Below are 27,148 nucleotides of genomic sequence, written 5' to 3'. Positions count from 1 at the left end.
AGGTGGAAAAAAAAGTATTACAAGTAATTTTGATTTAATTTTGAATTATAGTGTACCTATACATAATTATAACATCACGTTATCTAGGATTTTTTAAATAAAAATTCTAGGTTTCTATTAAAAAGATTGCCAACTGTTATATATTACAAATATTGCATATACTTATTTTAATTAAGGTGTTCGGAATAAATTCATATTTTAAAAATAAATTAAAACTATAAAATACAAATGAAATTTTTAAATATTTAAAATTGACGAATTAAAATTCATTATTCTATTTTTTTTATATAGGGTATACGTACGTCACATTAAAACGTTCTTATAATCTCAAATCATCATTAATTTGAAATATTTGCTCACATTTAAAAAACATATAAAACTTAATAATAATAATAAGTGTGGGTATGGATATTTAAACACTTGTTACAATATTATCTATTAGACTCTAAATAGTATGTAGTATATAGTAATCAAAATACTTAGGTTAAAATTAATAACATGGGATATGGATGGACTACCCTAAATACTTAATATGTAAATTATAGTGATAAGCACACAATATCAAATTACAATTACATTTTTCGATAAATAGGTACTATAAACCCTGAATAATTTCGTTGGCAATACTAATTTAAAATTAAAAAAAAAAAAAAAAAAAACAAATTATAATTAAATATTTAAAAAAAAAAACCTATTAGGTATTGTCAAAATTATATTATTTACCTCGACCTGTACGGCGCATAGCCGTTCATACTGTTGTACATTTTGATAATTTTCTCTTTAATTTTGTTTTGCCTCTATTCTTTTAATATATTTTAGGTAAGTATATAATATATGTATATATATATATATATTATATATTTGTATATCTTTTTTTTTTGTTTTTTGTTTGTTAATCCGATTTCAAAGCAACCACATTTAATTAAAAAGCTAGTAAGTAAATAAAGAAAAAAAAATATTTTCCTTTTTGTTTTAGCTATAAAAAAAAATAGTTTTAAGATTTCCTTATTTTCATAAACCAAAAAAAAAATAAAAATTAAAAATAATAAAAAAATAAACCAAAAGAAAACAAAATCGAAAAACGAAGATTAAATCTTGAAAAAATTAGGTAGGTATAGGTAAATTTGTATAGGTATGTATATAAAAACAAAACAAAAAATAAATAAAAATCAGGATAAGGATTGAATTATCAACTCTAAAATTAAGATGTCAAATAGATAGGTAGTGGTATGGCAGGTACCAAAGATCAAAATATACACTTGAAACGAAATTGTTTTTTTTTTTTATTCTGTTGTAAGTTTCCAAATTTTGTAAAAATTTTAAAATCAAGTAATGCTGAAAATATAAAACAAAAATAACATAAAAAACCAAATTGGTAAAAAAAAGCGCACAAAATTAAGTGTTCATGGTTAAAATAAAAAATGCATTTAAAATTTTTTGATATGATAAAAATTAAGAAAATTTAAAAAAAAAATGATTCACTTTAATTATTTTTTCATGAATTGAGAAAATGGAACTATTATTTTTCTATATATAAAAAAAAAATCAAAAATAGGAAAATTTTTTTGAATAATTTTCCCATTTTATTTCGAAGAAATATTTTTTGTTATTTAAAACTATTATTGTTGTAGCACAGAAAGAGAAAATTTTAGTATGTATTTAAAATGCCATTTTTTTCTCTTTAATTTTATACTTAATAAAATATAAAAAAATTTTTCGAAAATCTCACATTTTCTTTCTTTTTTTTTCTTTATATTTTTAATTAAATTTTATAAATTCATTCATATATAATTTTTTTTTCCATATAATTCAATGTAATTTAATTAACTTTAAAAATAATATTTTTAATCTTCGTTAGTGATTCCAGAAATACATAAGTACATATATATAAAAAAAAAAAAATTCAATATGTCAACCACGCGTCTTTCACTCTTTTATTAAACACGAACACGGGCACTCAGGCTTTTTTTTTTTATTTTAGAACTTTAGAAAAAAAAAGCATAAGGTTGACAAACACAATATTAATATTAATAAATAAGAAAAAAAAACACACATAAAAAAATATACAAAAAATATTTTTTATTTTCAGCAAAATTAATTTGATTTTTTCGTCATATTTTTTTTTCTCTCTCTCTTTTTCTCTAATTCTAATTAAAATTTTCTTGTAACTAACTAGTTAAATTTTTTTTTTTCATTTCTTTTGACTTTAAGAATTCGTGGATATTGTAAATCTCACAGCCAAGTTAAAGAAAAAAAAAAAAAAGAAAATTTCAAACTTATTTCAATGAATTTATTTTTAATTTTTTCTTGCCTACATATATAAAATTTTTTTTAAAATCGCACCTTTTATTTTTTACGACAACAACGTTTAACATCAACCGCAAAAACTTCTGAACTATTTAAAAAAAAAAAAAAATTCTTAATTTTAATTTTTCAATTCACCAAATTTTTTAATAAATGTTTCACTCTTCACTGACTGACTGAAGCAATAGAAAGATCTCTGTATATGTTATGTTCTACTCTAGTACATTTGTTATAAACAAACGTGCAATTTGTGAAAAAAGGCTGAATATATTTTTTTATTCGAATTCGAAACCAATAAACATTTTTAAAAATGCCAGATTTCAATTAATTATAGATATTATGTTGTGTTATGGGATACAAATATAGTACGAATATTTAATTCACAATAGTTTAAAAGAACTTATTGAAATTCTTATTTACGATATTCACACATTTAATTATTTATCTGCTTTATTACTTTTTTAACCTAAATAATGCATTAATTTGATGTTAATTTTATGACTTATAAAATGTAAAGATCATCAGGATGCAAAGATATACTTTAAAATTTGACTTACAAAAAAAAAAAAATACGCTTCAATGTACGCTTCAATAAAAACGCAAACACAAATTAAAGTATTGATTTGTATCCTGAATATTTTTCACATACCGTAATTGGAAAAATTTTGCGGTTATCAAATTTTGCAGTCCATCTGTGAATTCCGATTATGTTTACATCCACAACATGTATATAGAAAAAAGAAAGGTTAGAAACAATACAAACCATAATTATGAAATATTATTTTCTTGTTGCAATAAAATGTACTTCTCCAAGAGCTGTCATATTTTCTGACTGGCCGGTAGCAAAACAAATTTTTTATTTTATTTGTTTTTAAACTCATTTTAGCCCTCAAATAACTGCAAAACTAAAAATTATGTGTGACTAAATTTTCTCGAATAATTCTCAGTAACTTATTTCTTTCTAATCAAAGAAAAGTCTCCATTCTCCTTTTCGAAGCAGCATTTACATATGTACATATGTATGTATATAATATGCTTTTGCCAACATTATTTTAATTTATTTTTTTTACTATTAAGTGTTATCTTTAAATGCATTTTACTGTACGTAAACGCAAATAAATACACATTTATACAATAAATAATCACCAGTATAAATGATCCATTTAAACATAAACATACATATGTACGTGTATTCTAAATCTAAACTAAAATTAGAAAGATAAAAATTTGTTTCATAAAGTGATAAGATTCTATTCGATTTGCAATAAAAACGTATTCTTAATAGGAAAAGAAAATTGAAAAAGATGTAAGTATATTCAACTCAATATTATTTTCAAGGTACATTAAGTTAAATCAAACCGATATAATTTTATCTATTTTACCGAGTTAATTTTTTAAAGTAACTGTATAATAACGATTAAGCTAGATTTTAAATTACTTAAGTATAAATAAGCCAAATTTAAATTGAGAAAAATTGCCGATGTAATAAGAAATAATTTTGAATTTTGATTGAACTTTATATAATTTATTTACAAGTTCTTTAAACATCCAACCAAATAAGTAAATTGGTATGTACATATATATTCATAGATTCATAAACGGTAATTGTCTACTGATCTAGGCAAATCTAAATCTTGTGTTAATATAAAATAAATTTGTATTTTGAAGACTTACATTTTAGTCAAAAATATTTTGTTATTCTTTTATAACTTTTTAATGAATTATTTCAAAAAAAGAAAAATTATACAACATACGAAATTCAATTTCAAATAAGGAGGATCTATATATTTACCTACCTACTTCTCCACATTTAAAATATAACATATTTGTATAATTAAAGAATTAAACTGATAAGTAACTGTGTATAATGGAGTGTATAATGTTTTGTTAGGTTGGTTGCTATTATTTTGGGCACACAAAGTCATACTCTGGTTTGTATCATTCCGTAGAGGGGCCCAAAACCGCACTGTCACCTCCTAGTGGTGGGCCCCGGTAATGGCGGAGGATAAAGGGGTGATTGAAACGATCAAAGTTACGTTCGTGTCGTGGTCATGTCTCGCGGCGAGCCTCTTGCTTTGTGAGTTTCAGCCCTATATCTATACGTCAGCTGACGACAGGCGTCCCAAGTCAAGGTGGAACAGCATATGCCGATGACTGCGTGGCTAAGGGGGAGCTTAGTCGTTAGTATGCGGACTCTGGATACCAGGCGCCCTCCAGTTTGAATGAGCCTTCCCATGGTATGCCGGGCTCTGCCATGGGTGACTTTACTTTCCCGCGCTACTCGTGGGACAGAAATGGAAAACAACAACAACAACAACAAGACAAATAACAACAGTGACAACAACAACAACGACACTAAGGACAACATACAACCACTTAGTGCTCAAGGGTCTTCGGAACCAGAGCTTCTCTCAACTGACGCAGAGGAGGAACTCCTACTCACGCCAGTGGAGGAAAAGGCTTCGCCTCCGATGGAGACGGATAATCAGGATCCTCTTGGACCTATTATCCAAAAAACTGAGGAGGACCTGAAAAGGTTGGACATCAGGGGAAAAAAACAATATTTCTCTGGTGCATCCAAGCGGCGTATCGCGGCTTATATCAGGGATGGCATGTCCCCAGAGGAAGCTCGCAGATACGAGAAGGAAAGGCTGGAAAAGCTGAAGGCCTGCGGATCGGTTGTTGTGGCCGACCATCCCCAAAAGAGGGAAAGGTCGGAAAGCAACACCCCTGATGCAGGGCCCTCAAAGAAGAGGTCGATGAAGGGCAATGTTGAGGAAAAGGTCCCTGGGAACATTCCTCAACAAAACCCGAAAATGACTTCTTATCGGGATGCAGTAGCACAGGTCAAGGTGGCCATCACTCATAGACTGCATCCAGAGGAAAGGCTATCCGAAGTCCAGATGGGGAAAATCAAAGTAGCCATCATGGATGAAATGGATAGGATTGTGGACTCTCATCCACAATTCACTGCAGCGTTGCAAAGGGACGGATGGATATCCGTAACATGCAACAATCAAGACACCAGGGAGTGGATAACCAGTGTCTGCAGGAAGATAAAGCCTTGGGACGGTTGCGATGTCGTGGTACTGGATGGCGACAGCATGCCCAAACAGCATGTCTGCGTCACCTACGTACCAAAGGACGAGACAACCGTCAGTCTCTCCAGGGACAAATTTCTAAGTAGGATAGGGAAGCAAAATCCCAGCCTCAAGATAAGTTCCTGGAGGGTGCTGAGGATGGATAAGGAAAAGGACGGGGGCTGCTCCATCACCTTTTCCGTGGATGATTCCGGATTGGAAGATCTACGGAAAGCGGAGTTCCGACTTTTCCTGAATTTCTTCCGTGTTACCGTTCGGGTTAAAGGAAGGAAATCCTCTCAAGGTGCTGGCGGCAGGGCAGGACAAAATAAAAAACCAGTGCCCACCGCGACAACGACAACGACGAGCACTTCAGGCCAACCAAAAGAGCCAAAACTCATTGGAAAGCCTGAAGTCGCTCCGAAAATGGCGGCAAGGGAAACGGAAGGACCATCGACCAGCACGCCAAATACAAGCGTCCCGGGGGAACCAAAAGGGCTCAAGCCCATTGGGAAGCCCGGAAATGCTTCGGTATTTGCTGTTGCAGGGGCTAGCGTGGCACCTGGGGCGGCAAAAGAGGCTGTGGCAGGGCAGGCGCCCACCAAGATGTGTAAAAAGGCGAAAATGGGAGGTAAGGCTCATGTAAAGCCTTTGTCTAAAGGGCCAAAGCCCATAGACAAGAGCCGGAGGAAATAATATGGCTGTGAGGTGCATCCAAATAAATCTACAGCATGCTAGGGCATCTACTGATGTTCTGGCTCATAGATTTATGAAGGATCACCTCGATATCGCCCTTATCCAAGAGCCTTACATAGTGAAGGATCAGGTTAAGGGCCTAACAGGTGAGCTATTGTATGATAATACAACTGGGGGCAGGCCTAGGGCTTGCATCTTGTTTAGTAAAAAGCTAACGTATTTTCCCATTCCAGATTACTGTTCTAAGGATCAGGTAGCTGCGTTGGTGAAGGTGAAGTTCTGCGGGGGCTGGACAGAGTTCATTGTTTGCTCATCCTACCTCCCGGGGGACTGTGCCCACCCGGACGAGCAACTGAAGGATCTAGTGGACTTTTGTGGAAGGAGGAACTTCCAACTTATAATAGGAAGTGATGCCAATGCCCACCACACCGTCTGGGGAAGCAGCAATATAAACAAAAGAGGTGAGTGCCTACTTGAATTTATATATAGCAATAAATTAATGATTATGAATGAAGGCAATAGGCCGACATTCATAAATGCAATTAGGGAAGAGGTCCTTGACATCACCCTTTGCACTGAATTTATCGGCAGTAGGGTTGGTGGATGGCATGTCTCAAATGAGACATCCATGTCCGATCATAGGCAGATTAGGTTTGATATCATGGTCTCCGGGGGCCTGGCAGAAGAAATATATCGGGTGCCCCAATCCACAGATTGGAGTCAATTCGAAACGCTCCTCATGGATGGGATTAGATCCGTTCCTGCTTCTGTCAGAACGGTGATGGATATCGAACTGGCCAGCGAGGCCCTGACGGCGGCTATTACTAATGCCTATCACGGGAGCTGCCGTGCTAAGCCGAGGCGGAGCAATAGGAAGTGCCCGTGGTGGAATGAGGAGCTTTCAAGGCTTAGACTAAAGACCAGGAAGCTATTCAATAGGGCCAAAGCGTCAGGTTCGTGGGAAGAGTATAAGGACTCACTCACAAAATACAATAAAGAAATTAGGAAAGCGAAGAGAATCTCGTGGAGGGCGTTCTGCAAGGGCATTGATGAACTCCCCAGCAGTGCGCGTCTTCACAGGGTGCTTTCCAAAAAGTATGCTAGTAGGTTGGGCCTAATGGAACGTCCTGATGGCTCCATGACTGAGAACGGAAGGCAGACGTTGGAGCTTATGGCGTCAACGCACTTTCCTGACTCGGAGATTCTTCGGAATCACTCAAATGCAGTCATCGAACCGGGGGCACCCTGGCCCAGGAGGGATGACTGGCAACGATCCCGTCTAGTCTTCACGATGGGCAGGATTAGATGGGCTGTTTTCTCTTTCAGGCCCTTCAAATCTCCTGGTGATGACGGGATATATCCTGCATTTTTGCAGAGGGGTTTCCAACATATCGCTAGAGCACTGTTGGGAATTTTTCGCGCCAGCTATGCGTGGGGTTACATCCCTCAGGCATGGAGGGTGGCTAAAGTGACGTATATTCCGAAGGTGGGTAAGCGACCAAGCAACCACCCAAGGTCTTTCCGTCCAATCAGCCTTACTTCTTTTCTATTGAAAGCAATGGAAAAAGTGATTGATAGATTTATACGGGACGGTGCACTGGGAAGCAATCCCTTGCATGAATCTCAATACGCCTATCAGTCGGGAAGGTCTACTGTACTCGCTCTGCAGAGTCTGGTGGGGGTCCTTGAAAACTCACTGGAAGTGCGGGAGGTAGCAGTTGGCTGCTTCCTTGATATAGAGGGAGCTTTTGACAACACCCCATATCATGTCATCTGTGAGTCGTTGCACAAACGAGGGATTGATGCGACGACTAGCAGATGGGTCAATCGGATGCTACAGGATAGGATTATTAAGTCCACCATAGCTGACGATATACTCTTCATCTCCGCTGCAAAAGGATGTCCGCAGGGCGGGGTTCTTTCGCCCCTCCTGTGGTCCATTGTAGTGGATGATCTAATAGCTGCTCTCAGGGGCTCCGGGGCGCGTGTCTGGGGATACGCTGACGATGTGGCCTTCGTCGTGCGGGGAAAATTTGAGAGCACTATTTCTGATCTTCTACAGCAAAATTTACGTGTTGTGGAAAGGTGGTGCAAAGGCGTTGAGTTAAATATAAATCCAAGCAAGAGCACTTTGGTCGCCTTCACCAGACGCAGAAGCAGGGACAGATTAACGAGCCCAATTCTGTTTGGTGAACGTATTAGTTACTCGAGGGAGGTGAAGTATCTGGGGGTAACCCTGGATGATCGTCTCTCTTGGAATACCCATATCGATAGAGTTATCGGGAGAGCTACGGCGGCCTTGTGGACGTGTAGGAGCTTCATCGGGGGGACCTGGGGAATTAGTCCCAGAATAGCACTGTGGCTATATACGGCCCTTGCTAGGCCCATCGTCACCTATGCGTCGATTGTATGGTGCCGTAAAGCTCAGCAGGCGGGTGTGCGGGCCAAGCTGGAAAAGCTACAGAGGCTGGCCTGCCTGGGAGTGACCGGGGCGATGCGGACGGCTCCCACCGCTGCATTGGAGGTGATGATCGGATTGCCGCCACTGCACCTCCATATATTGAAGGAAGCTCGGCTGGTGACTTACCGACTTCTCTCTGGCGAGGACGGGGCAGGGCTAAAGTTGGCCCACAGAACTCACAGAGACTTCATTGAGGGCGATCCGATTCTAAGGATAACCATGTCAGATACCTGTCTGCCGCGGTACAACTTCGACCACAAGTACAGGGTTCTGTTTCCTGATCGATGGACGTGGGATCGGGGTGGTCCGGTACTTAGGTCGGGTTCGAGCGTGTGGTATGCGGACGGATCCAAAACGGAGTCGGGTGTGGGCTCGGGCGTATACGGTGTCCGCCCGGACACGCGTGTATATGCAACCCTTGACCCGTATTGCACAGTGTTCCAGGCCGAAATACATGCAATAGAGATCTGTCTGAGAATCAATTTGGAAAGGGGGTATAGAAACCGCACCATTTATGTGTTCTCAGACAGCAGGGCTGCACTGCTGGCGCTCCGTTCAGCTCAGGTTACATCCAAGCTGGTCTGGAGCTGCCTTGCTGCACTTGTGGAATTGGCATCGGAAAACAGAGTGATGCTCATTTGGGTGCCGGGCCATAGTGGCCATGCGGGCAACGAAGTTGCCGATGAGTTGGCGCGGAGGGGATCTGGGGCTGCCTTTGTGCAGCCGCTGCCTTTCTGTGGTCTGCCTTCTTCCGCCGTGGGGGCCAGGCTTGCCTGCCTACTCGCGGCGGAATGCAGTCGTCACTGGCGGGACACGAAAGGGTGCCGTCATGCGAAGGTGTTTGTTCCGGCGTGCTCCGGCGGATTCGCTGCGGAGTTGCTGGGGATGAGCAGGAGCCGGGTTCGCACTATTGCGAATTTCTTCACGGGGCACTGCCCGGTGAAATACCACCTGCACAGGCTGGGGAAGTCGGGCTCCCCCCTGTGCAGATTTTGTGGGGGTGGCGATGAGACCGCCGTGCACATTCTCTGCGACTGTCCGGCACTGGCTGTTCGGCGCCGCAATTGTCTTGGACATGGGTCCCTAAGTGTTCGGGAACTATTGTCCAACTCCCTTAGGGATATCTCCGGCTTTGTGATTGGGACGGGGATATTATAGACGGGAGAGTGGGGTGGCTACAATAAGTCAAAAATGGCTGCGGTGGCTTGGGGGATGCTCCTGTCCCCACTCAGTTCCCTTAGAATCTACAATCTACAATCATTCCGTAGATTGTATATGCACACACACAAATCAACATTGCTACTTGCAATTAAATAAAAAAAAGCAGATATAGAATATTTATCAACTCAGTTTATAATTACTGAAGAAGTTTATAACTCAGTTTATAAAACATGAAGAAAAACTAAAGAACCATCAAAATGAAGAAGCGAAGAAACTGATACATACTGGCAATGAAGTACCCCGTTTAAAAAGGACGAAGCCACATGAACTGGCTCATCAATAGTTTATAAGTCGTTATATATTTATTAGAGATAAAGGTGTCCTAGTCAAAAAGTATTTTTTGGTCGGAACAAATAAAAAAAAAAAAAAGTTTATAATTACAATATTAAGAATTAATGTTTAATATGTATGTACACTCGTTATTAAACATTTCGTTTAATATTATCAAATTTGATAAGTTGAGATACTTATTACTACAATCAAAATTTTTAATAAAATTAAAATTGGCTTAGATAACGAGTTTTTGATTTTTTAATATGTTTGCCTCTTAGATTTGTCCTAATGTTATCATATTATGTGTTCGCTCCTATGAACATTTACTCTGAAAATTTATTATGAACGCTAACGCTTATTGCTTTAGAATAAACATAAAATATATGTAGTTAAAATTTTCTCTATAACAATTTTATTATGATAGTGTACTTGTAGTTTATTCACCTGTTCTAAATATTTGTGTACATATTATACTCACCTACATAATACATATGTATTTATGTTTTCAAAACAAAGCCGAAAATAAAATTTGAAAACACTTACTATAAACTACCGGTATGGATGTAAATACGCTCCTACATATCTAACCTTTTCTATATGATTGTGGGTTTCCTCTTTATTTTCGAAGAAGTTTTCAAAACAAATTAACAAAATTTTATTATGATAAGTCTTGATATTGTGATATAATAAACAAATATCTTTAACCATATATGAGTTTGCACAATTTTGCAAAAGTATGTTTATTTCAATTAACCTTTAATCAGTTGAGATAACAAGAGTATCAGATCATAATAAAAATTAAAAATACTTTTTTTTACTGCCATTAAATTAATTTATTTTCAAATATTCAATACTCGTGCAAAAACATTTAATTTAAAACGTTCTTACAGTGCAAACCTAAATTTGAAATTACACACCATATTTAAAAGTTTTCGAATTAGGTTGTCTGCTTTATATTTATTTACTTAATTGTATTATAAAAAAAAAATAAAAAACAAAAATCTAAATCCAGTTCTTAATCAAGTTTCGTTCTATAAAGTCGTTGAGAATTTTTTTTGTTTTTTTGCTAAATATTATATAGATACATACATATACTATGTGTAACACACATTTAGATTCATAATTTTGATCATCATTTTTGAATGAATACGCGACAAAGATATAGGATTTGCTAAATTTTTTTATCTTAAATTTTTCAGAATATACATATTTGTGATGTTTATTGAAATTGTAATTTTATTAATATTGTTGGCTGTTTTGTTGGATTATCTTAATAAAAAAAGAAGAAATGATTTGACAGCAAATTTATCTGGACCAAAGGCGTATCCGCTCATTGGAGGTCTTTTACATTTATTAAATAGAACACCAGCAAGTATATATTTTATTTTGGAATTTTGAATACGTTTTATTATACCACATATCTTTTTAGACTTACTAGAAATGTCTTTAATAAATCGAGAAAAATATGGAAGTTTATATAAAATATGGTTATTTAATAAACTATTAATATTTGGAACAGATCCCAGAGATATTGAAATGGTTTTAAGTAGTTCCAAACTAATAGAAAAAAGTACTCTCTATGATATATTACAAGTTTGGCTTGGAACAGGTTTACTATTGAGTACCGGATCTAAATGGCATTCAAGACGTAAAATTATAACACCTGCCTTTCACTTTAATATACTGGAACATTTCATTGAGGTATTTGATCAACAAACTGAAATATTAGTGCAGAGATTGAAAGAAAAATGTGATAAAGATCCGGAACCTTTCAATATTCAGCCTTATATCTGCTTGGCTGCTTTAGATATCATAACAGGTTTTAATTCATATTACAAATTTATTAATAAAAATGTTTTTTAACCAAAAATATCAATTTCAAAACTTTAAATAATTATTAAAATTTTTTTTACAAGAAACTTCAATGGGAACAAAGGTTCATGCACAAACTGATTCTAATAATAACTATGTGAAGGGTATTTCTGAGTAAGCCTTAAATTAAGAATTGAAATTAAAAATTTAAGCAATAGATTTTAAAAATCAAATAGAAAACCAATTATTTTACTAATATTTTTAGAATTCTTAAAATCATGGTGATTCGGTTTGTTCATCCATTTTTGCGTGATGATATAATTCTTTCATTATTTCGAAATGATTTGAAAAAGGATCAAGACAAAACTATTGATATATTACATAACTTCACAGAAAACGTTATTAAAAAACGGCGTAAAGAATTAGAAGAATCTCTTAATAATGGAAATTTTAAACAAGATACCAGTGAAGATAATTATTATGGTAATAAAAAACGAATGGCACTATTGGATGTTCTACTGCAATCAACAATAAAAGGTGAACCTTTAACAAACAGCGATATACGGGAAGAAGTAGACACATTTATGTTCGAAGGACATGATACGACAACTTCAGCTATTTGCTCTGCAATATATGAAATTTCAAGACATCCTAATGTTCAAGAAAAAATCATTGAAGAAATAAAATCAGTTATCGGAACCGATACTTCGAAGCCGGTTGGTTATAGAGAACTTACTGATATGAAATATTTAGAATGTGTTATAAAAGAAACTTTGAGATTATATCCGCCAGTGCCTATGATTGGACGAAAGATTAATGAAGATGTCAATTTACCAAGTCATTTGTTTAGATATTTGGCACAATATTCAAATTCAAAAAAACTTATATTTTAGGTGGACGAATAATACCTGCTGGAACAAATTTTACGATTAACATCTATGCGGCACATCGTGATGAAAGTCGTTTTCCAAATGCAAAGAAATTTATTCCAGAACGTCATGAAGACAACTTAATTGATTCTGGCGATGCTTTTACTTTTGTACCATTTTCAGCTGGTCCACGAAATTGTATTGGTCAGAAATTCGCTATGCTTGAAATGAAAAGCACATTATCAAAACTTTTAAGACATTACGAATTACTTCCTTTGGGACCAGATATGAAAGTAATATCTAATTTAGTTTTAAGATCTGGAAATGGGGTTCACATTGGTATTAAGAAAAGAATATTTTGAGTAAACGTATTAAATGTAATAAAAATAAATGTAAAAAATTTATTTTGTTATACATACATATATACATACACATAAATTTGGAGCTTTTTTATATTATTTCAAATTTTTCAAGTAGTCAATAAATATTTAAAAATACATACATAAATATGTGCTCTAAAATTTTAATAGCATAGGTATGTCAGGAATAAAAATTTACTTACGTTAAAAATAAAATTGTAAAATAGGTTATTTTTGCAAATGTAATAACAAATTTGATAAATCGACGTAGCTTTTATTTCAGTACTATCTATTTTATACAATTGCTTCACGAAAATTGTTGTATTAAATTCTTAAATTAAAAAAAATATGAAGATTTAAAAGAAAATTAATTTAACCAGAACAGCCTCTGCATCCGCAATGAACACATTCAACAACGCGACCTTCTTCTAATTTCGATTTTGGAACACGGCATATGCAGTTAGTTCCAAAATTTGTATCTCTAGTTTGTATACAACGCAGGCAACATAAGTTTTCATATCCTGATTTTTTCCATTTTGCTATAAGATTAGCATCTGCAATTTTTTCTCTAATACAATAATCATACAATTCGCGACTTATAGCTTTTCTCCTATAAAATAAATCGTAAATATATCGAGTCTTTTGATGATGTATTTTAAATATCGGCCATAGTGATTCATTGATACGCTTGCCTTCATGTGGTTCAGTTTCGGCTAAAATTAAAAACTTAATTAAATAAACTGTGTATCTTGACATTATTTAAACAATAAATTTATTATATACTTATTTTTGTGAAATATTTACATTATTTTTATTAAATTAATATTAAGGAAAAAATCAAATTCCTAAATTTGATAATACACAAACCTTCTCGCATTTTTTGTTCTAATTCTTCTAATGTTGGTTCTATCAATTCCCAACCATCTGGAGGTGCCTTTTTGCTTCTTCTTACTTTCGGCATACTATTTTCTTGTTTTCTGTTTTTTATAGAAGTCAAATATTATGTATAATATTTAAAATTTAATAAAAAATTGTTTATTTTTAATTTTGTATCTAGAATGAAATGACTGATGTTTATAAATTAAAGCAGGAATGATACAATTTTTAATTTCCAAGCAAACAAAACGTCAAATAGGAAATACTCCGATGCACTAACTTACCCAGTAAACAAAGATATGCCAAAAACATTTTGACATGTAATAGATTTCACTTCAAAAATGATTTTATATTTTAGTATTTTTAATTATTTTAGACTAGTTGTATGACGTTTTACTGGAAAAGATAAAATTAAAAGAATTTGTGTTCATTTCATTTTGCTTTGATATTTGTTTGTTAAAAAAGCATTTAGAAGTACAAGATTCCAATATTGTGATTTTTATAAAAATTATTAATATAATGGAATTAAACAGCACGAGTTCATGCATAATTTGTGAAAAAAACGACAATGTGCCTTTATTTTACGGCGATTTTCTAAAGAAATCAAACATTGGAGCTCATTACTTTTGTTTGGTGTGTATACTTAAAATTTAATAAAAATTTAATTAAAATAGTTTGAATTTATACCATAATAATTTATTTTTAATTAGCTTTTTTCGTATAATTTACAACAACTTGGTAAAGATAATAGTGGTATACTCGGATTTCAAATAAAGGACATCAAAAAATATGTGAAAAGTATTAGAGACAATGTAAATAAAGATCACGTTATATTAAATTTAAAGTCTACCTCATTTTATTTTAGGTTTGTATTTATTGCAGTGGGAGAAGTGCGTCAGTAAAATGTTACAAATGCGAAAAATATTTTCATCTTATTTGTGGATTTGAAAATAAATGTCATTTTCAGTTTATTGGATTATTTAAGAGCTATTGTCACCTGCACATTCAAATTAAACACGAATATAGTCATTTAGATAATCAATCATGCGGTATATGCCTACAGGTAATGGGTATTTATCATCCTGTGCTATCAATAGCTCCCAAATGTTGCGCCAAAAAATGGTTTCATAGATCATGTTTAATGGTATAATTTAAAATAATATATAAAAATTAGCAAACTCATTTAAATAATCGTTAGCGATATGCATTGTCTGCCGGATATTATGTAAAATGCATGTGGTGTCAGAAAAAAGAGTTCCGTGACCAAATACGTTTAGATGGCATATTTGTTCCTGATCGTGATGCTTCTTGGGAAAAAGAACCTAACGCTTATTCAGATTTACACCGACCACACAGAAAATGTGTTGCAGAAGATTGCTTATGTCCAAAAGGGAAAGAATATAATAATTCTAGTTCTAGATTATGGGCTATAATTTTATGTTGTATGTGCGGGGCTTATCCGTTGCATGTAGGTTGCTATCAAAGGTTGTAAATACTAAAAATATATTGTATATCAATTAGAGATTGTTTTATTTTTAGCTCAACTGGTATGGTATCATCTGATTTTGTATGCAATGACTGCCAATTGATCAGGACATATATTTCTTTAAATGCAGCCCCTTGCGATATGAATAACGCAAATAAAACTCAAGATTTAAATTTAGCTGAGGATAATGTGGAATTATCACAATTGGATAAATCGTTATATCTAGTAAAAACACTAAATTATGACGACTTTCAGACTTATCACGACAATCGCAGTACAAATAGTACTAAAGAAAGCCTTAAATGCGGGATCGATTCTCAAAATAGTGTAGCTAAGATATTGCATGATACTGTTTGTAACAATGAAAATTTTGATATCGCAAATAGCATTAGTAGCAATTCATCACAAAAAATAAATTTAAAACAATACTTAGATGGGTTTATTCAGACTGATAAACAAAACGCCAAAGTGCATGGCTATTATATCGAACACGCTAATAATTGGGTAGAGTTTTGTTTTGAGAAAGAGACTCTAAGAGGAACTATCATTGGGACCTTAATTTCCCCGAAAAGTATAAAATACAAATATTCAATTGATGAAATAATTCCAAAAATTATTAAGCTTTATGGAAAAACTGACTCATCTTCAGATTCCGAAACTGATGTGGAATGTGAAGAAATTTTTATTTCTGTTTTAAAGGATGAATTGAAAAAGAATGGAATCTCAACTGAAAATCTGCGGAAACAAAAAATTAGAAATAAGGTAAAAGTTCGGAAACACACAAAAAAATACTTCTTACAATCGCAGAAAAGGGAAAACCTAAAAGCAATTGTAACTGCAAATAGTTTAAAAAATGATAAATTAGACGAAAAATTTGATCTAGACAAAATCAAAATAGAGAAATTATTATTTTTTGAAACTGAACTTCATTCCGACTCAAGTCCCACAGAAAGTGAAGAAGAATTATTTCAAAAAATTTTGGAAAATGAAATAAAAAAGGAACAGTTATGCATCAACAATCAAAAAGAACAGGTACGGCGCATCAGTTTTTGACGATGAGCAAAAAAAACTTCACAGATGCATTATATTTTTTTACAAATAATTGTAATATAATTCAAATTAAAATTTTATTTTTTAAGTTATGAGTACAATTAGTTTAAGATGAATTTTCCAAAATAATTGTCCGTTTTCTAAAGAGTTATTAATTTTCTCAAACATCTTAATTAATAATAAAAATGGTTTTTAAGCCAATATAGTATAAAATTGTGAGTAAAAAATTAAACTGATTAAAAATTTTTAAATTTCAATTTAATTAATTTTCCACTTCGAAGTTTTTGACATTGCTGGCTCTATCATATTAGTTTTATTTTTGTAGACGCAAACCGTTTTTTTTTTCGCAAATTCAACTTTAGTTCCAATTTCGAAATACGCGTTCTCTTAACCCTATAAGAAAATCGTGGATGTAGAAAATTGCGCATTTGAATGAATTGCCTTAAAGTTCAAACACCTACATAGCTTAACAACTTGCGTTCAAACTCAAAACCTTATAAATGGTTTTAATTTTCAACATTTTAATTAATATTCTATAGGTACTTTACTAAATAAGTCACACAGATATATTTTCAATCATCTGTGTAACCAAGATTTTGACAGTTTAACGTATTTCATAACTACAGATCTTTCCAATCTTAGATAATTTTACGTTATTAAAACTTTAAGAGCTTTGAAACTTTGCATAACCGTAGTTTTTTAAAGTTAAAAATATAATTTAAGACATTAAAAGCAAATAGACAAATTTTCACAATATTTTAATTTCTTTAGTGTGGCTAAAAAACTTTTATTTTTTGTTGTCTTTCATTTTATATCGAAATAGCGCTGGTTGTTAGTCCTCTATCGGAAAAACTGCAAATTATTTGACATTTACAAATGTCAGTATTTTATTAAGAAATGAAAATATTTTTATTTTTTGCAAATATGAAAGACTGAAATTATTATTGAATAATAACAAATAAGGGATTTTTTTTTTTTTGGAAGAATAATAAACTTTAGAAAGAAAGTACGAAAATTCTTTTGATTGAATTTATTAGAAATAAAAAAGTAAAAATTGAAAATTAAAAATTAAATTTGAGAGCAGGAAACTATTCCCTCTCCCTTGCAATTAAAGTGAAATTAATATTGGAAATTCTTTTAAGTAATGTAAGTTGAATAAAAATTAAAAGTGGACAAAATTCACAGTAACTTTTTTTTATGTAATTGTTACAATATTACTTAAAGCAATTATTTTAACAAAGTAAATATGTATATTAAAAATTTATAAAGTAAAAATATATACGTACAAGGTTGGTAATACACATTAATGGCTATAACAAATATTTGAAAAACCAAATCATTTAAATAAATTTAAAAATACTAATTTTTTTTTGTTATTTTAAATTTTAAAAAAATTTTAAGTTTTGGATTATTATGATGCCTAGGTACGTATCTATTCGTTTGAAATTGTTGGGGGCGGAAGAATATGTACATTATAATTATACAGCAACAGGGGTACATACCCACTTCATGTACACCTCTATAATAATGACTATTAATGTTATTATTATTTTTACTAAATTATTGTTATTATTATTATTATTGCTTTATTTAAATAATGATGTGCTTTTTTCCCTATCATAATGTGTAAAACTTTAGTAATAAAACGAGAAAATTTTCTTAATTTAATAGATTAAATAGGAAATTGCGATCGTTTTGACAATTTATAAAAAAAATTTGCGTTTTTGATAAGCAGTGATTGAATATTATCGTATTATATTTTTTGAATTTATAATTTAAACGAGGAGGAAGCTATATTATTGCTTATATCAAAAAAAAAAGTTAAAAAATAATAATGTCGGTATAGTAAATAAGTAACCTACCCATCTACTTGCAATAAACAATGTATTAATAATTTATAACTTCAATTATTTTTAGTATTTATTATTGCTTATTTTCAAAAATAATATTTTTTTTAAAGGAAGATGCAACCAGATAACGAAGGCAACTTACTTGAAATTATTGATTTAGCTCATACTTTGCGACAGGAGCAGTTGTTTATACGACACGAACAAGAATCATTTAATAATTTAAGGAAAACTTTTGCAAATAATTCTGCTAAAATAGCTCAGGTTAATTGAAAAAAAAAATAATTATTTAAAATTTTTTTAATATTCATACAATTTTATGTATTCTATATTTATTGTAGCTTGCTTGGGTATGTGCTCAGCATAAACAGAATCTCTCTACATTGGTTGTAACACGGAAAGATATCGATCCATCAGTATGCTGTAATAGGGCGAATCGTTTAGAACATACTAGATTTGTAGAAGCACATAAATCGCAATCATTAAAATATGAACATGTTATTTCTTACGGAAAATTATTTGATTTTTTATACAAGTCACCATATTTACTAGCACAAAGTTTAGCAGCAGGTGATCGAATATCCAAAATATCAAATGAACAAAAAAACTCAGTTGTACATACAATTGCTACTGGTCTTTATGGAAATGTTATTCATTCTAAAGATATAGAAATGATATTAAAGTTGCTTAGAGAATTAATGGAAATTCAAATAGTGATAAGTGATAATCCACGTAAAACTCTGAGAACAGGTTGTTCTGCTTTCGCGAGATTGTATAATCGTTTGTTGGAGTCATTATTTTCAGCAAAAATTTTTTTAACAGCTGCATTGTATGAACCGATAATGAAAGTACTTATCGAAAGTGAAATCGCTTTGGATATTGATCCTTTAAAAGCTCTAAGTAGTTATTCTTATAAGGAAAAATTGAAAAGGTTGATATGAAAAATATTTAGGTAATTTTTTCAGTAATGTAATAAATAATTTAAATTTTAGGTTTGGGGAAGAAAGTGATTCGAATTATAACGCAAATATTGAAAAATATCGCAACGAGACAATTCATAATCTATATGTGTTGGCAAATTTTTTTTTAAATTCTCTAATTAAAAATTGGCCGCTTTTTCCATCAACATTACGTTGGTTAATCCAAACAATGTGTCACCAATTAAAACAAGCACATATCAATGACAAAAATATCAATGAAATATTAACAGATATGGTTTTCACACATTTTATATGCCCTGCAATTGTAAGTCCAGAAACAAATGGTATTTCTGATGCCCCTATATCAGAACAAGCAAGATTCAATTTAATACAAATAGGACAAATTATACAAATGCTTGCTTTAATGAAATATGAAGATGTTGATCCAAAATTTAGTGATGTTTACCAAAAATTTGATGTAAATATTGTATCAAATCTCTTAGAACAATTACTAATAACTGATAACGGAGAAGTTAATAGTGTTGTGGCGATAAGATCTCAACAAAGTGATTTTGAGCGTGCACACGTTTTGATGACACACAAAGAACTAGTTTGTTTGGTTGAGTTTTTTAAAATTGTAATGAATGATGAAATGAGTATATCTGAAGAAGACAAAAGTAAGTTAAACAAAATATTGCATGACTTACCTGATAAGTTCGAAAGTTCGATGAATGGCGACAACATAGGATCAAATTACACATCTGTATCCCCGCATCATGAATCCGGTAGCCGTGCAAAACAAAGTTTACTGAACCTTGGAAAGAGTACGAAAAACAAAATAGCCAAAACAATAAGTTTAAATATAAATGGAAATGCTTATAATGACAATGATGTGGACAATTGTTCTTCTAACACCAATAGCAATGCAGATGGAATGTTGAATTCGAATGGTACTATCACTAATGGAAATTCTATTTTTAATGAAGATAATGAGCTTGTTCTTGTTTTCGAAATATCAATATCGGATGAAAATAAATTTCAGTTACTAACAGAAGAGGATTTTTTAAAAATGAATAGTATAGGACAGGAAATCGATGATCCAGCTCTAATAGAAGAAAATATTGAAAAACTGGACAAAATAGATGGTTATAGCGATCTAGTAGTTAGCGGTATACGTCCGACACAAACTAAAAATACAAGATTTTCATTATCACATGATGACGCATCAATTGGGAATTCTGATAATTTAGAAGCAGTTAGTGAAGCTCCAAGCAATCATTCGGTTACAAGTTCTTTAGAATTGGAAGAAAACGATCAGAATGATAATCTTTCAGATATGGTTTCAGCTAATGTTTCTGGGCGAGGTACGCCTAATATATCAGGTAGAGACACCCCATCGTCACAAGTAACTGATGGTGATAATACCGCCCAGATTCCAAATCCACAAATGGCAAAAATTATTAATAAAGCCCGATCGGAAATAGAAGATAAATTTTGTAAATTTGAAATTAAAAAGTTAATTGAAGGGGATGAAACAGTTTCTATAATATCTGATACTTGGAGCACTGATGTACTCGCAAGTGATTCTGAAACTTTAGATGCTAATGAGCGGGATAGAAATTTTTCTACACCACTAATACCTTCTAGCGTTGTTTTGCCAGGGGACAATAACTTCGATGTTTTAAGCAGCTCAAGACCGCGTGGTGGAAGTGCAGCTTATATAGAGATTTCTGAAACTAGATCCGAATCGGCATGGAGCACAGATGTTTTAATTAGTGATTCAGAAAAGTTAAATGAAGTTGATACAGATGACAACTTAAGTATTACTGCAAAATCAGATATAACTGACGCAGGTGGTAGATCTGAGGGTGAACCCAGCAGGAGTGATTTAGAAAATTTGGGTAACGCTAACAATAGCGGAAATGAGATTGATCGTGAGGGCGAACCTATTATTAAACCAAATCGGACCCCGGACTCCCCCTATTTTGCTCCACGTACTAGCTCAAACTTCCACCACACGCCAGATTCTCCTATCTACGTTGTAAGAGAAAACGTTGAACCTCCCTTCTTTCCTTCAACAAATTCTTATGAAGATCCGAATCGTGAAGCGAGTCGATTTGCCAGTCCTGTTTCTTCATTAGCCAGAAGTTCCGCTCGAACTTCAAACCAATACTCGAATGAAAACAATTTTCAGCAGAACTATAAGAGCTCTGGTGTTGATAAGTCAAATTTCTTACCTGTTGCATCTAATGTAAGTAAAATGAGGAGACAAAATTCGGCTGAAAGCAGTATTTCCAATCAGAGTTCTAACTTGGATGACAATTTCGAAAAGCCATATTCCTCTGACGTTAAAATCAGAAATCATCATCGAAAAGAAAAAAAGGAAGCCGTAAGGAACTCTTCTAAGGACTTGATAGACTTTAGTGATTACACTGAACAGGATGGTGCATACGGCGTTACCGTTGACTGCGATTCGAATAGTAATTCAAACAACAGAAACAAATCTCAAGATCCCTTTAATTTTTATGATAAGTTTAGTGAAGAGCATGTTATACATCGCCGAACGTCATCAGAAAACCGTAACGCAAGTTTTGATGGCCGTCGTAATGGAATGATGGAATTTAGAGCTGGTGACTCTTCAAATAAATCGAAGTCCCGACGTCATCAAAGTTTGAATTATGAAAATCATGAAATAATTATCAAAAAAACGACAACACCGCAAAAGGTTGTTGATTTGCAAGAGCCATTGAATGGGGAATTAAATATATCTTTAACAGATGATATAAAATCTCAAAATGCTTTAGTTGATGAAATGTTAATAATACAAAAAACCGAGGCACTAACATTGGATCAAGGTAATATTGAAGATAATAACCAATCTCATAACGGGGTCTGTATTGACATAATAGAGCCTTTAGAAAATGATGCGGGTCATAACACAAATGGAATCTCTGGTAGTGGCTTAAAACCTTCGAAATCCACCGGAGCCATTCCAAAAAGCATAAGCTTTGATGCATCTGCTGACAAATCCTCGAGAAACTCCAATGCAAGGCGTATGAATGATCCACTAAGAACAAGCTTTTTTACAAAAATTAAACAGGGATTCAAGAATCGAAGACAACATAAATCAAGAAATCATGATGAAATGATTTCTAATGTAAGAAATGTTTCATTTGGTGTCATATATGATGGAAATAGTGATGAGTTGAAAATTCGAAATGGGATTGATTGTTCATTTTCTATTACGGGAGGAGATATGACTGAAGATATTTTAGCCAAATATCGAAGGAAAGTTTCAACATCAAGTGAAACAACAAATTCTGATTCAACTGGCAATAGTTGTTCCGTAAATCGAAAAAATTCCGATATTGAATCGAGGTTAGGCATATATTTAATTAAAAAAATATTTTACACCTACAAAATTTATATTTATGAAAAATTACAGGCCAATCAATGGTATTTTAAACGACAAAATGATTGCATTTCTTCATGCAAAGAGGAAAATCCGGACAGTTCTGGCAAAAACAGATTTGCATACTGGGGATTTCCGGCATACGACAGTAAGCTAGCCCTTTTCAATACATATGAGTTATTTATCAATTATATTTTTTATAATTTTTTACATTCTGTTTTTACTTTCGAATAAAAGCATTCAAACTCATCGCCTTTATTAGTTTATCTACAAATTCAATTGGCTCAGGCATTGAACTTGCAAGATTTTACTCAAATATCTTATGTTTCTGAAGCAATTAGAACATTAAGTTCTTTGGATATGTCACAGCATGTAAAATTAACGGAAGAATTACAGGGTGATATATTAAAACGTCAAAGTTATTTGCAATATTTAATGCGATATCGTCAAAATTTACTTTCTACAATTGAAAATTTAAATCAATTTCGAAATCGATTACGAAATGATCAACAAATGTGCAATCGTCATCTAATTTCTGTGTGTGTTCGAATGTTTTTAGAGAAACGGGAACCATCAATTGGAAAATTTCAAACAGAATTTTGTAAATTAACAGTAGTTGATGAGAAAATTGATTTATTGCAAGAATTTATTGATAATTTAATAAAAGAACTCAAGTTAGACGGTTTATTATTTAATATGGTCGAATGGCAATTAAATGAAGCAAAAATTTCAATTGAAAGAATACTTTTACAGCGTTTATATAAGCATGTTATGTTTCCTAATGAAGATGGAGATATTTCAAGAGATAAGTAAGATGCATATGTTTAGTTATATTTTATACATTCATTTAAAACAATGTTTTCTTTTTAATTTAAAGAGTTTTTCAAGAACATATACGTAAAATACAGAAAATCATAACGCCTCACCATAAAGCCTTACGCATTTCGGATGAATATTTAAGTGAAGCACCATGGCCATTTGCACAAAAGCAAATAGTTTATATATCGGCATATAAAACTCCGGCAGAAAAATTTGAATGTATAAAAAGGTTGATAATATTTCAATAATATAAATTACGTAATATAATATAAAATTAAAATACAAACATTATAAGTTTGTGTAATGCAATTTAATGATTTAATAATTTTTACTAAAACTAAGAAAAATAATTATTAATTTAAAAAAATTTCAGATGTATTACAAGTATTATGAATTTATTATTGATGGCTTGCGATCGTATTCCAGCAGCAGATGATATAGTACCAGTTTTAATTTATGTTATAATAATGGTAATTTTGAAAATTTTTGAAATAATAAATTCTTTTTAATTCATAATAATCCAATTAGGCAAATCCACCATATTTATTATCAACCATTCAATATATTGATTGCTTTATTCGTAATGAATTGGAAGGTGAAGATGAATATCAATGGACACAATTTTGTTCTGCAGTCGAGCTCATTAAGACTTTAGACTACTCAGATTAGACTTAAAGAATATAATTTTTTTATTTTTTTTTCTACAATATTTTAATACATATGTTTTCATTTATTTTTCTTTCTTAATAACAAATAATTAAAAAAGAAAATAAAAAAAAAGAAATTAAACAATAAAATAGGAAACAAATAATGGAATAATGGATTGAAAAACATTTAATAGCGGTGTTTTCTATAATTAGAAAATATTATTACGAATATTAGAAATAGTGAAATTAAAAGATTTAAAACAATAATTAGATTAATAACACAACATATTTATACAACATAAATATAAAAAAAAAATATAGTTTTGGATAAAAAATTATTGAATTATTAATGGTAAAATTAAGTAAAATCAAAAATATTCATAAATACTTTCGTTTTGTAGAGAAATTAGAATGTTTTTCTTTTTTTTAATTGGATAAGTACCAAAAAAAAAAAAAATTAACTAATATATTTTTATTACTGTATGGAAAAATTGCGAAATGAATTAAAATTTATATAAATTATTATTATTCTTATTATTATTATTATTAATATTATTATACCAAATAGAAAAAAAAACATAATTAAGTTGTAAAAAAGTTATTTAACTTAAAATCTGCTAATATAAATTAAAATAAACATTAAAAATAAAATATTGATTTTTATTTAACGTTTAGCATTTACTTTAGTGCGTAAATATAATTTTTCATAAACTTACAGCTAGTGTGACTAACTTTATAAAATTAGGACTAAAACTGATTTTTTTGACATAAACTGATGTATGATGTATGCTGTATGATTTAGGAGCTTGGTAACAATTTACTAAAGCATAAAATGTTTTAACTTCTACACTTTATTCCAATAATACTATACAATATTAACGATGTATTTTAGTTTTGTATATTTATTAAATCTTGTTAGAATAAGTAATTCTACAAAATGTAATTCAATTTTAATATTCGCATATTCCTTACAAAATATTAAATAAATATTGAACAATTTTTGAAGCGAAAATATTATAAACAAACTTGTGTATTAAAAAAAATTAGAATGCACATACTACAATATGTCATGTTAAAATGCATATGCATACATACATATAAATGCATATATATATATACATATCCTTAATTTAACAAAAACACACGCTAATTCAGATTAGAAAATATATCCCAAACATACACATATTATGTACTTCCAAAAATTTCTTAGGAGAAAATCATTTTAACATCATAAATATTTAGAAAAAGTAGGAGGATATTCTTATAATTTAGCTTAAGTAGTTTAGGAAATGAAATGTGTTCGTGTGCTACTTATAACTTAGATATATGGTATGAAGCATATGATATATTTGAGTGTTTACAAATAAGGAAAGTGGGCGGAAAATTGTTAATTTATTATTATTTAGATTGATTTAACTTGTTAACATCTTTTCACCTTAAATAGTTTATGATACTTAAAATTGAATTTGCATTCCCTTTTTAATTAATTTTCAATTTAGTAGTTTAGGAAATGTAACATGTAAGGGCATAACAATTCAATTTTCATAATATTTAAGGACACAATTACATATGTATGTATTTTTAAAATAGTATATTAACAAAATTAGTTATTGTATGAATTATAAGATCACTTACTTACTATTAATTCATCAATTGAATATTGTAATTTATATCAAGTAAGCTAACCTCTATAATTTTTCAGTTTATTAAGTACTGTTTAATTATTGTTTTATTCCAACCAAATTATCACAAAATTAAGAAAATTGCTTAATAAGAAATTGCCCCTAAGAAAGGAAACTGAAATATTACTATAAAATTTATTATTTAAAATTAAAAAAAAATTAATTTTAGATGCACATTTTAGATACTTGAATATAACGAATAATTGTGCTAAGCAGCTGCATATTAAAAAAAAAAGTTTTGAATTTATTTACAAATTGTTCAAAGAAATTCACAAAGATTTATAAATTTTTTTTCCAGTCGCTTATCTTTATTTTTGATAAATCGAAATTTTCAGCATAAAAATCCCACCCACATAAACAAAAATTTAATTTTATAATTTAATTTAAATTAAAAAATCGTCATAAAATAATTTTATAATCATTTACAAAATTAAAATTTTTAGAAAGAAATATTCAATTGAAGAATTTTTAGAAATTCATTTTAGATATTAAAATTATATACTATTAGTAAATTATAGGAAGTTTATAAGTATACTAAGCATATTTAGGAAATAAGAAGAAAATACTAATTTAGGGAATTAATATAGAAGTATGTGTTTCATGCACAGGCTATTAGTTACATGATTAGTTGAGCTTTGCTTATGTTGATGTTTTTAATCAGGCGAAGGAATACGTTTGATTCATAAAGCATTAATTTACAATTTGAATACGTGCATAATTCCTTAACCCTTCATTTGCAATGTTAATTATTTGTAACTTTTTAACACAGCTAATAATACAAACTGGGCCATTCATTGACTCACAAAATTTCATAATTTTGAAAAAAAAAAAAAGATGTTTAAATTTTAATCTAAAATATTTTTTAAATTTTTTTTTTAATTATTGAGCTTAAATTAAAATATTGTTAATCATAAAACTTGCAGAAAAACAAAAAATTATCAGTTTCAACCGGACAGGTTTTAGAATTAATCGTATTTCCCGTATACCACTACATTATTCAAATTATCCGACAATAGCGAGCATTATAATAAATAATGTTCGTTGCTCATTCAATAATATCATAATAAATACGATAATAAAATTAAAATAAAAATGCATAATTTACAAATATTGAAAAAAAAATTCAAAAATACATACTTATACTCCTCCTACAATACTTAAAATGCACTTTTTAAGCCCACCCTTTAAAAATAAAGAAACAAATAAGGAAAAGAATCGAAAAAAATTTTATTTTAAGCATATTTCAATTGCGAATATCAATCAGCCAACCAATAAGAATTCCTAAAAATAGATGAATATAAAAAAAAAAAGAAGAAAAAAAAAACTGTCTCTTT

At 31.1% G+C, this 27,148-nt stretch overlaps 5 protein-coding genes across 17 annotated transcripts in view; 3 read left to right on the top strand and 2 right to left on the bottom strand.

Moving 5' to 3' along the window:
• LOC129611438 (sex-lethal homolog) overlaps positions 1-2,488 on the bottom strand; it is a 107,246-nt gene extending 104,758 nt beyond the window's left edge. For 2 of the 10 annotated variants that reach the window (XM_055524598.1, XM_055524603.1), the window contains exons 1-3: positions 2,344-2,397; positions 1,241-1,335; positions 724-930 (exon numbers count right to left, since the gene is read on the bottom strand). In XM_055524598.1, the coding sequence (XP_055380573.1) occupies positions 724-764 (41 nt within the window). In that variant the 5' untranslated portion in view covers positions 765-930; positions 1,241-1,335; positions 2,344-2,397. Of the gene's footprint in view, positions 1-723; positions 931-1,240; positions 1,336-1,729; positions 2,285-2,343 lie in introns of those variants that run through there. The other 8 variants (XM_055524606.1, XM_055524607.1, XM_055524602.1 and 5 more) reach the window with 7 other exon arrangements.
• Positions 2,489-11,202: 8,714 nt separating this feature from the next.
• Positions 11,203-13,224, top strand: LOC129611277 (cytochrome P450 4d2-like). Its single transcript, XM_055524337.1, has 5 exons — positions 11,203-11,407; positions 11,465-11,854; positions 11,952-12,021; positions 12,113-12,684; positions 12,741-13,224. Exons 1-5 carry the CDS (start codon positions 11,251-11,253, stop codon positions 13,076-13,078), a joined length of 1,527 nt encoding a protein of 508 aa, XP_055380312.1. The 5' UTR covers positions 11,203-11,250; the 3' UTR covers positions 13,079-13,224.
• Positions 13,225-13,297: 73 nt separating this feature from the next.
• Positions 13,298-14,176, bottom strand: LOC129611278 (protein BUD31 homolog). Its single transcript, XM_055524338.1, has 2 exons — positions 13,943-14,176; positions 13,298-13,788 (listed from the first exon to the last, which is right to left on the bottom strand). Exons 1-2 carry the CDS (start codon positions 14,034-14,036, stop codon positions 13,448-13,450), a joined length of 435 nt encoding a protein of 144 aa, XP_055380313.1. The 5' UTR covers positions 14,037-14,176; the 3' UTR covers positions 13,298-13,447.
• Positions 14,177-14,343: 167 nt separating this feature from the next.
• LOC129611385 (pineapple eye protein-like) lies at positions 14,344-16,694 on the top strand. Of its 3 annotated transcripts, none has more exons than XM_055524518.1 (5): positions 14,344-14,584; positions 14,662-14,763; positions 14,817-15,095; positions 15,150-15,436; positions 15,491-16,694. In XM_055524518.1, exons 1-5 carry the CDS (start codon positions 14,471-14,473, stop codon positions 16,488-16,490), a joined length of 1,782 nt encoding a protein of 593 aa, XP_055380493.1. In that variant the 5' UTR covers positions 14,344-14,470; the 3' UTR covers positions 16,491-16,694. The 3 variants fall into 3 exon arrangements, with proteins under 3 accessions (XP_055380493.1, XP_055380494.1, XP_055380495.1); XM_055524519.1 differs by having other exon boundaries at positions 14,535-14,584; positions 14,662-14,749; XM_055524520.1 differs by lacking the exon at positions 14,344-14,584 and having other exon boundaries at positions 14,705-14,763; positions 14,834-15,095.
• Positions 16,695-17,400: 706 nt separating this feature from the next.
• On the top strand, positions 17,401-24,663 carry LOC129611360 (receptor-mediated endocytosis protein 6 homolog). 2 transcript variants are annotated; one of them, XM_055524464.1, is made up of 9 exons: positions 17,401-17,633; positions 18,448-18,598; positions 18,676-19,265; positions 19,327-22,632; positions 22,700-22,814; positions 22,904-23,475; positions 23,544-23,714; positions 23,859-23,955; positions 24,014-24,663. In XM_055524464.1, coding segments are annotated over exons 1-9 (5,145 nt in total). In that variant the 5' UTR covers positions 17,401-17,631; the 3' UTR covers positions 24,155-24,663. The 2 variants fall into 2 exon arrangements, with proteins under 2 accessions (XP_055380439.1, XP_055380440.1); XM_055524465.1 differs by lacking the exon at positions 17,401-17,633 and adding an exon at positions 17,643-17,776.
• The last annotated feature ends 2,485 nt before the right edge of the window (positions 24,664-27,148 follow it).

Source organism: Condylostylus longicornis, unplaced genomic scaffold (genome assembly GCF_029603195.1).
Source record: "Condylostylus longicornis isolate FDR11 unplaced genomic scaffold, ASM2960319v2 ptg000049l, whole genome shotgun sequence".
In the NCBI taxonomy this organism is placed as follows: Eukaryota; Metazoa; Arthropoda; class Insecta; order Diptera; family Dolichopodidae; genus Condylostylus; species Condylostylus longicornis.
This window is presented reverse-complemented; position numbering and strand designations above follow the sequence as displayed.